Source organism: Scyliorhinus torazame, chromosome 22, assembly GCF_047496885.1.
Source record: "Scyliorhinus torazame isolate Kashiwa2021f chromosome 22, sScyTor2.1, whole genome shotgun sequence".
NCBI classification, from domain to species: domain Eukaryota; kingdom Metazoa; phylum Chordata; class Chondrichthyes; order Carcharhiniformes; family Scyliorhinidae; genus Scyliorhinus; species Scyliorhinus torazame.
In genome coordinates, this window is record NC_092728.1 from 52,260,843 (window position 1) to 52,274,114 (window position 13,272).

The 13,272-nt window shown below is 45.2% G+C and overlaps 1 protein-coding gene across 3 annotated transcripts in view; it reads left to right on the forward strand.

Annotated features, from left to right (window-relative positions):
• The window catches only part of abca2 (ATP-binding cassette, sub-family A (ABC1), member 2), a 739,176-nt gene that overhangs the window by 246,315 nt on the left and 479,589 nt on the right, over nucleotides 1–13,272 (forward strand). For all 3 annotated transcript variants that reach the window (XM_072488215.1, XM_072488216.1, XM_072488217.1), the window contains one exon: nucleotides 8,888–8,999. In XM_072488215.1, the coding sequence (XP_072344316.1) occupies nucleotides 8,888–8,999 (112 nt within the window). The remainder of the gene's footprint in view (nucleotides 1–8,887; nucleotides 9,000–13,272) is intronic.

The window sequence follows — 13,272 nt, forward strand, 5'->3', positions numbered from 1 at the left end:
GCTCCATAAACCGCCAACACTACCCCCTTCTCCAGTCCCCCTGTCGTCAGCACCTCCTCCAGCAATGTGGATGCCGGCTCCACTGGGAAGCTCTGTAACTCCTTTTTGGCAAAATCTCGAACCTGCATGTATCTAAACATTTCCCCCTGCTCCAGCCCATACTTCGATTCCAGCACCGTCAAGCCTGCAAACCGACCCCGAAGAAACAAATCTTTTAGTGTCTTAATCCCCTTCTCCTCACATTTCCGAAAATTTCCATCCCACTTCCCTGGCTCAAATCTGTGGTTCCCCCGAATCGGCATTTCCCTTGACCCTGCCCCCAACCCGAAGTGTTGGCGAAACTACCTGAAAATTCTCAATGAAGCTATTATTACCGGACTCCCTGAGTGTTTCCCCGGGGCCATCGGGAGAGGCGCTGTTGCTAGTGCCTTCAATCCCGACCCCCTGCACAAACTGTCCTCCATTCTGACCCACTGGGAATCAACCCCTCTGACCCAGCTGCCCACCTTCTCTACCTTCGCCGCCCAGTGGTAATACATCAGGATCGGAGGACCCAAACCCACTGCTTGCCTTCCCCTCTGTCGCAGCACCTTTCTAACTCTGGCCACCTTCCCTCCCCATTTGAACGAAGTAATCAGTCCCTCAATCTCTCTGAAAAAAGCCTATGGCAGGAAAATTGGCAGGCATTGAAAAATAAACAGAAATCGCGGCAACACGTTCATTTTACCGCCTGTACCCGACCCGCCAGGGACAGAGGGAGACCATCCCACCGTGCCAGAACAGCTTTCTCTCTCCCCACCAAACTAGAAATGTTGTACCTGCGGAGCCCCCCCCCCCCCCCCCCTCCCAGCGAACCTGCACCCCCAGGTATCTAAAGTGAGTCCCTGCCCTACGGAATGGCAGCCCCCCCACCCCTGCCCCCACCCCCAGCCAAGGCACCACAAAATACTCACTCTTGTCTAGATTTATTTTGTACCCCGAGAAAGACCCAAACACCCAAAGCAACTCCAATATTCCCCCTATCGACACACTCGGTTCCGACACGTATAACAAGTCATCGGCACATAAGGACACCCTATGCTCTATCCTCCCCGCACTATTCCTTTCCATACCCCCGATCATCTTATTGCGATGGCCAACGGCTCAATCGCGAGTGCAAACAGCAGGGGGGACATAGGACATCCCTACCTAGTCCCATGGTGGAGAGAAAATTATCTCGAGCTGATGTTGTTTGTGCGGACACTCGCACTCGGCTCCTTATATAATAGCTTTACCCAGTTCATAAATCTGGGTCCAATCCCAAACCACTCCAGAACTGCCATCAAGTACCCCCATTCTACCTGGTCGAATGCCTTCTCAGCATTCAATGCCACAACCACCTCTGTTTCCTTCCCCTCCGCCGATCCCATAACCACGTTCAATAGCCTTCTAATGTTCGAAAAGAGCTGCCTCCCTCTCACGAACCCCATCTGATCCTCACCTATCACCTTCGGGAGACACTCCTCCAGCTTACCCGCCAGTACCTTCGCCAATACTTTTGCATCCACATTGGGCCTATACGACCCACACTCCGTCGGGTCCTTATCTTTTTTTAGTCCAAGTGGAACTCTTGAAGTCACATATGTACTTGATATCCACTTAGCTGGGACAGGTGAGCAGGGGAGGAGAAGAGAGTGAAATTTATCACAGTCGAACCTGATCCTACTTTCACTTCTGTTTCATAATCCATATGTTGTTCCTCCTCCCTTATCTTGTTGCAGTAATGGCCCTTTGCAACATTCAGCCCACATGCCATTCAAGTTCTCGTTATGCTCTGAGATGATCCTGCAACTTTCAACAGCAAAACCAAAGAAAAGATCAGCCATGTGTGAAATTTTGGGAAGTATCCCATTTCTTTTGCCCCACGCCCCGTCCTAACAGTGCCTGGAGAATAGAATGGTGACGGAGCTCACCATTTGTTCCTTTACTTGTATCAGAAGGTGTCATAAATCACTCATGCTTACATCACTTACAGGTTCTGAGTCTCTTGTAACATGAGAAAGAAGACTTGGGGCACGGCTGACAATTCTAACCAGATCAACATCTCAAGAGCAATGGAAGGTGTCACATCATTTATATTGACAGATTGAGACCACCCATACACACACTCATGCGCACACACACACTTGCACATATACACACTCGTATATACATACACACACACACACTCGCACATACATACACACATGTATACACACTCGTATAAACACACTCACATACATGCACTCACACATACTCGTACACACATACTCGTGTACACACACTCGCGCGCACCCACACACACACATACACACACTCACATACACACACACACACACACTCTGTGGTTTGGTGTTTATTGTATTATGGTGAATTCGCAGAGTTCTCAATTCATTTTAATATTTGATTTTTTTTCCCTTTCCTCGTTGTGTGTTTTCTTTCTTTGTAACATCCTTTTCTATTCACCTGTCCACCTGCTTGACTTGCTGACATGCTGCATGCTGTCCAGTCTGTAAGTTACTGGTTTGGATGTTTTTTTCCTTTAGGCAAAGCGACGTGGGAAAGTAGTTCAATTTTCCGCACTGCTTCGAGTGTGATCAAGCGATAATATGTCTCCTTTAACTATTAATTTGTAATGACTAGACTAGACCTGAAGACTGATGAACACTGTCACATACTCTGCAATGCACTTGACTTCAATTTAGTAAGGGTATTGCCCTTGTGGAATGTTGTGTGGCATTCCCTCGGATTGTAAACTAAGCAGCCTGTGCTTCTGCTATACTGAAAACAGCTTTCAGTTCATTACAACCAAACATTAAATGCTGACCCAACTTTCAAACATTATTGGATATTGTGATGCAGTGGTTAAAGTCACCGCTGCAACTAAAATTCTTCCCCAAGCAACCAGTTTGTTAACCCTGTGGTGGAGATTTCAGGCCAAGCTGAGCTTGAATGACTAAGAAACACTTAAAAAAAACACTGTTCCCGTTGGCAGTCGTAGGAAGCGCTATATTCCCCTCATTCGAGGATGCACCAGTAACATTCACCAGGGCTCCTCTAACTGCAGCATAGCATAAATCTGGCTTCTACTCTCATCTCCGTCCTCTTTTAATGAAAGCTAGTTTGCAGGTAGAGGGGTGTGTGTGTGATGGAGGAATGTCGCATTAAGGAGCAGCATCAAGCGACCAGCTACTCGAGCAAACTTGCAGCCAGTGTTTTTCCTCAGTGTTCAAAATAAACAGAACAGTGCTTTTAGGTCCTGTTATTAAAACTAAAACTAAATGCAGGAACTTTATCGATACTCACCGTGAAGTAAAAGAGAATCAGCTGGGCCGTGCTCTTTCACTACTTAACATGATGTCAGTGATATTGTGAAGGTGATAAGTTGTGTAAGAAGATTGGCCGTTTCAGATTTCAACCCTGCACTGGAGTACCTCAACTCTGAGAAGCCAATATGTTTGACTAGGGGGTGAGGCCGAAAATATCAGCAGGAGTACCGCCATGCTCCGCTTTTTACAAATCATCATATATAAAAGAATCCTCGGCATGCTACAGTGCCTGTTAGCCATAGTAAGAGACTTGGGAAATGAGGGGCAGGATTCTCTCAGCCTGGGACCGGCGTGAATTGGGCCACATCACCCCGACGCCGGCACGTGATTCTCCGCAGAGCGCCGGACGGGGGCCGCTCAACGCGGCTGCCCCTCCAATTCCAGACCTGGAATGGGCCAAGCGGCCGTCGTGGAAAAGCTGAGTCCCGCCGGCACCGTCCACACCTGCTCGCGGCCGGCGGGGACTCGCCGTCTAAGGGTTGGGGGCGTCCTGTGGGGGGGTGGAGGGGGTCCGACCCCGGGAGGGGCCTCCGATGTGGCCTGGCCCGCGATCAGGGCCCACCGATCGGCAGGCCGGCCTCTCTGGCTGGGGGCCTCCTTTCCTACGTGCCGGCCCCTGTAGCCCTTCGCCATGTTGCGTCGGGGCTAGTGCGTTGGAGGAAGCCACTGCGCATGCGCGTGTTGGCGCCTGCGCATGTGCGCGTTGGCGCTGGCGCCACTGAGCATGCGCGGATCCCGCGGCGCTCAGTTCGCGCCGGGATCAGAATCTGGAGCGGCGTGAACCGCTCCAGTGCCATGCTGGCCCCCTGTAGGGGCCAGAATTAGTCGTCGGGTCGGCCCGTTCACGCCGTCGTAAAACACAACGCGTTTACGCTGGCGTGGAAACTTTGCCGCGGGATTAGAGAATCCCGCCCGAGGTTCGAGCACAGATCAACCTGATTTATTTAAGTGCCGGAATAGGCTGGAGGGGCTGAATGGCATGTTCCTGGTCCTAATAGTAAAACTGGAAAACCTTTATTGAGAAGGCATCACTCTCTAAGGGCGGCACGGTGGCACAATGGTTATCACTGTTGCTTCACAGTGCCAGCGACCCCGGTTCAATTCTGACCCTGGGTCACTGTCTGTGTGGAGTTTGCACGTTCTTCCCGTGTCTGCATGGGTTTCCTCCGGGTGCCCTCGCCTCCTCCTCCCACAGTCCAAAGATGTGCAGGTTAGGTGGATAGGCCATGCTAAATTGCCCCCTTAGTGTCCAAAATGGTTCGGTGAGGTTATGGGGAAAGGGCGTGGGCCTGGGTGGGGTGCCCTTTCAGAGGGTCGTTGAAGACACGATGGGCCGAATGGCTTCCTTCTGCACTGTAAGGATTCTATGGATTCTTGGAACTATTCTGGGGAATACTCAGCTTAAATCGTGCTGGAAGTGCTGGAAAACACTGAGCAGGTCAGGCAGCATCTGTGGAAAAAGAAACAGTTAGATTCTCAGGTCTGTGGCCTTTAGGTCTGTGCCATTTCTGGCACTTGCTATTTTTCTTTCTGACTTCCAACACCTACAGTGATTGAGGATTTAACCCTTAGATAGAGACCCACCTTCATGTTTATGCTAAAACCTTAGTATCACACCAGGGAAAACCACTTCACATCGATGCTGAATTTGTAGTATCCCATGGGTTGGACTTAATTATCAACATTAATTTTATTGAGTTTGTAGGAGTTTATTTTGGAATAGGGACGAGCCAAGTATCCACCTGAACTTTAAGGATGTTGAACCTGGTAGCAAAGACCTTTGGAATGGCTACAACCCTGAAGTATGTAGATCAGTAAAACATTAAATACAGAACCTTTATAAAGCAACATGATTTTTGATGCAGTAGATGTTCAAAATCATTCACGAAGCAAAATAGAATATTCTGTAGTCAGTACTATTTTAAGCTTACCATTACTGAAGAACAATATAATGGTTGCTACACTGGCTCATAATTCGGAGGTGTTGCTCTAACCGCTAACCTTCAGAAATGGCCACGGTGGTTAAACAAAGTCAACCTGCATTAGCCAGTCCACAGTAGTTGTTTGTGAAGCCTTCAATGGCCAATAGCGGTGCCATTTTGGTTTGGTAGCCAATTGGCACTTGCTCACTTGTGGGCAATACTTTGTTCTCCTCATGTTATAATGATTGGCACTTTTTCATCAAGCTGTGCTCCTATTGCATTATCCAGTGAAGCACTGAATGTTGCAGAGGTGGGAGAATCTTCATCAGTCCTCACATATCATAACTTTCATAATCCAATATGAAGATTACGTTAATATATTCAGCCATTGGGGAGTGTGAACCTCATTTCAAATCTGTTTTATTTTGACCAGTGTGGATGTTTCCAATGGCCCAACTTCAAGACAAACTAACTCACATGGATCTTCAACTTAGTGTCAGCGCTGGGAATCCAAAGCATTGCTCCACAGAGTGGGCTATGCTTTGTGTCTCTGCTTCCTCATAGTGATCCGAGGTTACAATCCATGGTTCCAATTTTTTGGGCATCCACTGTGGCTCACCAGATTATACTTAAATAAGCAGGAGAAAAGCAATGGCAGAATCAGTGGAGGGAAAAATTCCTTTATAAAGTTGTAGCTTAATCCAGACAATTCTCGGGTATGATTGTCAGTTTCTGATCGGCAACAGAATGCAGAGACAATTCACAATTCTGAAATTTAGGAATCATTCCAATTTGTCACCTTCAATGAAAGTTTATGGGGTTAGTGATGGGGTTTCTCAGTATAATGGCACTAATGGGCACATGTAGAACCTCGGTTGTATTATCATGTCTTTCTAACCCTCCTCAAACCCAACCCCATTCCAGGCAATGGCCTCCTGTGCACTTTGCCTTCATAAAACACAACATTCTCGGAAGGTTCAGGGTGCTTCCCATGCCTTTGACTGCATTAGTAGAGTCCGAATCTCCCTCCTCCATTTGAAGACCGATGTGTCTCACCTCACCGAGGAATTGGGGCTCCACAGATATCTTGGTTCCGATAGAACCAAATGGTTGGGCACTAATATAACAAAGATCGGCCACCGGTGGCTCCATCCCCTCTTCATCCTTTGCCTTGTAAGGATCAAGGAGAGGTCCTGCTCCTTACTAGGGGAAGAGGAAACTCTTGGACGCAAAGGAAGCTCGGAGTAGCTGAGTCTCCGCCATTATCCAGGGTTTTCTGCTGGAGTTGTAGCCAGAGACTGACAGAGTCTCTGAGGAATTTTGGCTGCCCTAGCTTACCAGCCAAATGAAACAATTTATCTTGCTTCAAAGGAACAACACTTCCAGTGAAGTCAGGGTAATTAATATAAAAACAAACTAATTGGCTCTTCTGATGAAAGGTGCAATCTGACCTCTGACCAAAAGAAGTGGTTCAAACATTCGAAAAATGCACCGACAAGCAAGTGGTTTAATAGGCATTTTGAGTGGGTTAACCTGTCAGGAGATTTTAGATCCTCTCCATGTTGCCTAGAGAATTCTACAATTAAAAATAATCCTATTGCTATCTCCAATTGATGAAGGAAATTGGATGTATACACTACGAGTCCCTTCCATGTTTTAATGGTTATTGATTGATCATTGGTCTGAACACCCTGTTAAATGGCTGAATATATTGCAATAATGAGTACTAATGGTAAGACATCAGTTTTGAATGGTAAAGATATGTGTAAGAATGATCTCGTCCTGCATTTTCTTCTGCTGCTATGGGCGTACTTGCTTTTTTAATTTGTTTTGCTGGGACAGTGTGTCCATGTCTGCGTCCAGGCTCTGGGTGTAGTGGGTTTAAGGGATGGAGATGATCTAATGTTTGCAAATGCACTAATATTCAGATGATAACCTTTCCACTTAATTCTCCATTTCCTAAAAAAAAAGATGAGGTGCACAAAGTACTCCTACTAATGGACTTGGGAATTTGCAGGGAATTATGTAGACTTGTTTCAAATCTTTCTGGGTATGAGGTCAAAAGCATCATATGGTGAAATTAACAATGACATGAAAATCAATGGAACAAATATTTCAAACACGGTTGATTTCCTCGACCTGAGATTGGCCTCCAGACACTTTCACAAGAAGTTAATTCATTATTTGTCAATGCTGATCTCAGCAGGTAACAGCTTCAAAGGAAAGACTAAAATTTTCAGGTAATACTCAACGGAGATAGTTCATTCAGCAATGTCATTTTTTTTCTCGTTTCTTTCTCTTCTCTTTCTCCCCCGGCCGCCCAAGATCAAATTTAGAATGTTTTTTCCCTCTCCATCATCCGATTTTCCAACCCGCTGGATAGGTGACACATTCCCAGATCTTGGTCTCTGACATTCCTGCGGTGCTGCACATTCCCAACTGTAGCATCAGCGTGAAGTGGGTTGTCTTCACCTCGACAGTGCAGTTATATTGTAGCTCCAGCCTGAATCTGGTATCAGGCCCAGGCTGTCATAGGAAGCTCAGCGAGACTGTACTGGAGGAAGGTGTCTTACACGCCCTTCGCTTTGGTACAGGTCCCGACCGTGATACGCATGCCCAACAGCGTAGAAATACAGAGAAACTCCAGCACGGACACAAGTTTGGCACATCAGCCTGTGTTGCTGTTTATCTCCACGCGAGTATTAATCTCCAGGCCCCTTTCCTTCAGCCACCTACCGGTCCGGTCAACCCGTTCTTTAATGTTGACATGGCCTCTGCTTTTGACCTTAGTTCTGGTGGTGCATTCCAAACCCTCACAGTGCCGATATGTTTTTTTTTAAAGTTCTCCTTGTCTTGTCCCAAAAGTCTCAGATTTAATCTTTAATACATGATGCCAATAAATGGTGCATATCTTTCTCATGTCCCATGAAGGGCTCACGGTTTCTGGTGAGCCCGTCTTGCTTTTTTCTGGAACAGTGAGGGTGCATCAGCTTTTTGGGCAATGTGTTTCTAGCATATAACAATTGTAATTATCCATTATGACTAGCAGAGATTATTGTACCATGGACCCCACTTCACCATTAAGGATATCAGTCCTGTCTTGATCCACTTTGCAAATGAAGCCGGTTTAGAAAGGAATCGGAAAATGGGTGATTATTTATGTTTACTTCATTGGACAATGTTGTGTTGCCTTGTGAAAGTTTATTCTTGTCCTTATTCCATCTGGAATGTAAAAACTTGTTGAACATCAGATCCTAATTATTTTTCAAACAATAACTGACTCATCAAATAATTACCGGTTTAGCATTAGGCAAAACCGTTCACCATTTGCTGTTGGAGACACCAGGATAGGAATTCATTAATTTATGTTGTGTAATTATTTCATTTCTTGGGACCTAATGACAAGATTCATAATTCTTTCAAATTAAAATGCAAATACTCCGACAATGGATATCACCTTGACCTTTTGACCTCGGACCTGAGCTCTTTGGCCTTTAGTGGGTTTTATTAATTGCATGAGGAAGGTGACGTTACTCTGCTCCCGCTTTAACTGCTCTTTGAACTGTACCCTTTCCTCTTTCCCTTGCTCCCGTCTCTTTTACTGCTGTCTTCCTTCAGCATTCTACACAGCCGCACCGCTGACGTCTGCTGGGATACTCCCTGTGATGCAGTCTCTGTGTCCCGACGGCCAAAGGGATGAATTTGGATTCCTGCAGTATTCCAACTCCACGTAAGTCAAAATCAAATTATGTCAAGGTCCCATTGCGCGATTATCCCTTTTTGCTTGAACAAAGTCAATCGTCCTTTTGTTTTTAAGGTACGCGCTTCCCTTCCAGGTAAATGTCTGTGTCCTAAGCCAGCATTGATTGACTAGAGATGCCTCAGAACAGCCTGTGATGACTCACCAGGACAAAGGATCCTGTGTGCGACACTGCCCAGTCTCTACAAATTGCTTGGGAGTGGAAGGGTAGATACTGGCATTGTGCCAATGTCAGAGGAGGGACAAACATGCTTGTGTTAGTATACTGCCAATGGTTCAGATATAAAATATCTTCAGCAAAGGCTTCCAACAGGTTGATGTGGATTTGTGATTGTTTTATTCTGCAGCCCACAAAGTATTGTGGCTGCTCTGTGCTGCAAAAATCTGGAATTTCCCAAATTATCAGGACTATTCTTTTCATTCACTTAACGTTTTTGAATTTTCAAAAATGACATTGACCTGAAGTAGAAATGTTACTGTAAGAGATGCCCGTGCTTCAGGCCAGTTGAGGGATTGGCCAGAAGAGCGTACAGGATGGAAAAGCTCCCAACTTCAACCCTGGTCAATGCTGAGTTAGCTGAACTCAAGACCGAGTCGTACAGCTACTCTGCGATTAACCCCAGCACCCCTGGATCAGCAAATTTGAAACTCGGCAGGGCTCTTACTCCTGATCGTTATCTGGTGACCATGGCTGGAGGTTTGTGTGGGTTTGTGCGTATGAGTGGGTGGCTGTCAGTTGAATTTCCACAAACTTCACACTGTTTGTAGTTTGGAGGGGGCCTTGAACTGTGTTTTCAGAGCTCCCGCTGCCAGCAGGAGGGTGCATTATTGATATGTTTAGATTAGAGTCTTGCAACATGGCTGGGGTCCCAATGTAATTTAATATCCAAATGTTCGTTGCTAGAGGGATGGAGTTCAAGACTAGGGAGGTTATGCTGCAATTGTACAGGGTGTTGGTGAGGCTGCATCTGGAGTATTGTGTTCAGTTTTGGTCTCCTTACCTGAGAAAGGACATATTGGCACTGGAGGGAGTGCAGAGGAGATTCACTAGGTTGATCCCAGAGTTGAGGGGATTAGATTATGACGAGAGGTTGAGTAGACTGGGACTGTACTCATTGGAGTTTAGAAGGATGCGGGGGGATCTTATTGAAACATATAAAATTATGAAGGGAATAGATAGGATAGATGCAGGCAGGTTGTTTCCACTGGTCGGGGAAAGCAGAACTAGGGAGCATAGCCTCAAAATAATGGGAAGTAGATTTAGGACCGAGTTTAGGAGGAACTTCTTCACCCAAAGCGTTGTGAATCTCTGGAATTACTTGCCCAGTGAAGCAGTTGAGGCTCCTTCTTTAAACGTTTTTAAGAAAAAGATAGATACCTTTCTAAAGAATAAAGGGATTCGGGGATACGGTGTACGGGCCGGAGAGTGGAGCTGAGTCCACAAAGATCAGCCATGATCTCATTAAATGGCGGAGCAGGCTCGAGGGGCCAGATGGCCTACTCCTGTTCCTAGATCTTATGTGCTCCTCACAAGGCACAGCCAACTGGGCTGAAAGGGAATGCAAATACCAGTGGGGCATCAATGGTATCACCCAACACATGGGAAGTCAATTTTGAGTTGGATATTTGGGGGCAGGAAGAACATTGAACTTCCTTATTGTACTTCCACAAAACTTCAACTGCTGCAGTCTGAGAAACAAAGACTTGCACTTATTTAACACTTTTCACCTCCGGAGTCTCAAAGCATTTTAATTAAGTACTTTTGAAGTGTTGCCACTATTGTAATATAGGGACACATGTCAGTCAATTTATGCACAGCAGGCCCCCAGAAAGAGCAGTGTGATAATGCCCAGATAAACATATCTTTGTGATGTTGCTTGAATTGTAAACGTTCCCTAAGCCACCAAGGACACTTTCCCCACTCATGTACAAATATGTGCTTGGGGTCTTTTACATCCAATTGAGTGGGAAGATGAGACTTTGCTTAACGTCGTACGTGAAAGACGGGCCATCCTACACCACCTATTGGAGTGGTACCTCATTTATCCTTTTTTTAAAAAAAATCCTTGCGCAGGATCTGGGTGTTGCTTTCCAGGCCAGCATTTATTGTCCACTCCTAATTTCCCATGAGAATGTCCATCCTAATTTCCCATGAGAATGTCCATCCTAATTTCCCATGAGAATGTCCATCCTAATTTCCCGTGAGATGATTGTAATGAGCTGTGGCCTTGGATACAACTGAGTGACTTGAAGCCTATTTCAGAGACCAGTTCAGAGTCAACCACATTGCTGTCGGTCAGGAGTCACATACAGGCCAGTCAACGGAAGGACAACGGATTTCCTTCCCTGAATGATGTTAGTGAGCCAGATGGAATTTTACGACAACCCAAAAGTTTTATAGACATGAATGCTGATAGCAGCTTTTTAACTATTTAATTAACATAAATCTAAGTAAACCAGCTGATGTGGTAATCTTGTGTCTCCAGATCATTGGGCTAGTAAGTAGTCACTATGTTGCCACACTGAATCCTGAGATCTGACCATGCTTCTGGCGTTCTGGCAGGAGTGTAAGACATTCGGGTTTCGAGGTATAAAACCCTTCCTAAAATTCATAAGTTCCGAATTCTTATTTCTTCCACTAGGGTCCTCCATTGTGCTTGGCCTAACAATATATGAATAACTAGTATTTAGGAATCAAGTAGAAATTATTAAGCTATATTTTACATACACTTAACACAAAACAGTGCAAACAACATGGAAGTGCCTCATTCCTCAAGACCCTGGAGTCCTTGAGGTTGGCAGCATGGGCAATGTCTTTCTCTCCTCTTTCTTTGAACTGTATCCAGAAGAGTCATATTCCAGAAGCCATGGCAACACTGTGCTAACAAAGACTCCAGTTTACCAATTTCTATCCACGCCTCTCATCATTCCAGAATCCTCATTTGGAAATAGTCCAAATTCACCTCTTCCATTGGCTTTGGTTGAAAATCATCTTTATTGTAATAATCATCTTTATTGTCATCTGTAACGAGAATTCTATAGACTAAAGACAAAGTCCATCCCTTGTCACCTGGGAGTCCAGAGTTTACATTCCATTGTGAACAAATAACACATTTCCTTTAGATACAGGCCAGTAACAAACAATATAACTCGAGTCCCACAGAACTGAAGCCATTGAGGACAAGTGTTAATAATATTTTCGACATAAACAGAAAGAAAAGTCTTCCTCTAATACAAGTATTCTCCCCAACAAATATAGTTATCAATTAAATCAATGCATAGGTTTTAATTATCCATTCCTTCAAAGCTGATAAAAAACTCATAATTGCAACGTATGATTGCTGAATCCAGACTCTCAAGCAGCTTAAAGTCGTAAAATAATTAAGTGTAATCTCTCACAAACATCAGCCTTTCTGTGAAGTATCCCCAACTGCCTTAACTGCTTATTGTTTCACTAACAGAAATTCAAACTGAACTATTTAATTTAAAATGTGGTTAAATAATGAAGTCCATAGATGTAACAAACCAACAACAAACCAACCATCTGATGAACAGATCTTCATTCACTATTGAATGAAGTGGATAGAGCTGTGAAGAAGGCCTATGGTGTGCTCGCGTTCATTAACAGAGGGATTGAATTTAAGAGCCGGAGGTGATGATGCAGCTGTACAAAACTTTGGTAAGGTCACATTTGGAGTACTGTGTACAGTTCTGGTCGCCTCATTTTAGGAAGGATGTGGAAGCTCTGGAAAAGGTGCAAAGAAGATTTACCAGGATGTTGCCTGGAATGGAGAGTAGGTCTTACGAGGAAAGGTTGAGGGTGCTAGGCCTTTTCTCATTAGAACGGAGAAGGATGAGGGGCGACTTGATAGAGGTTTATAAGATGATCAGGGGAATAGATAGAGTAGACAGTCAGAGACTTTTTCCCCGGGTGGAACAAACCATTACAAGGGGACATAAATTTAAGGTGAAAGGTGGAAGATATAGGAGGGATATCAGAGGTAGGTTCTTTACCCAGAGAGTAGTGGGGGCATGGAATGCACTGCCTGTGGAAGTAGTTGAGTCGGAAACATTAGGGACCTTCAAGCAGCTATTGGATAGGTACATGGATTACGGTTAAATGATATAGTGTAGATTTATTTGTTCTCAAGGGCAGCACGGTAGCATTGTGGATAGCACAATTGCTTCACGGCTCCAGGGTCCCAGGTTCGATTCCGGCTTGGGTCACTGACTGTGCGGAGTC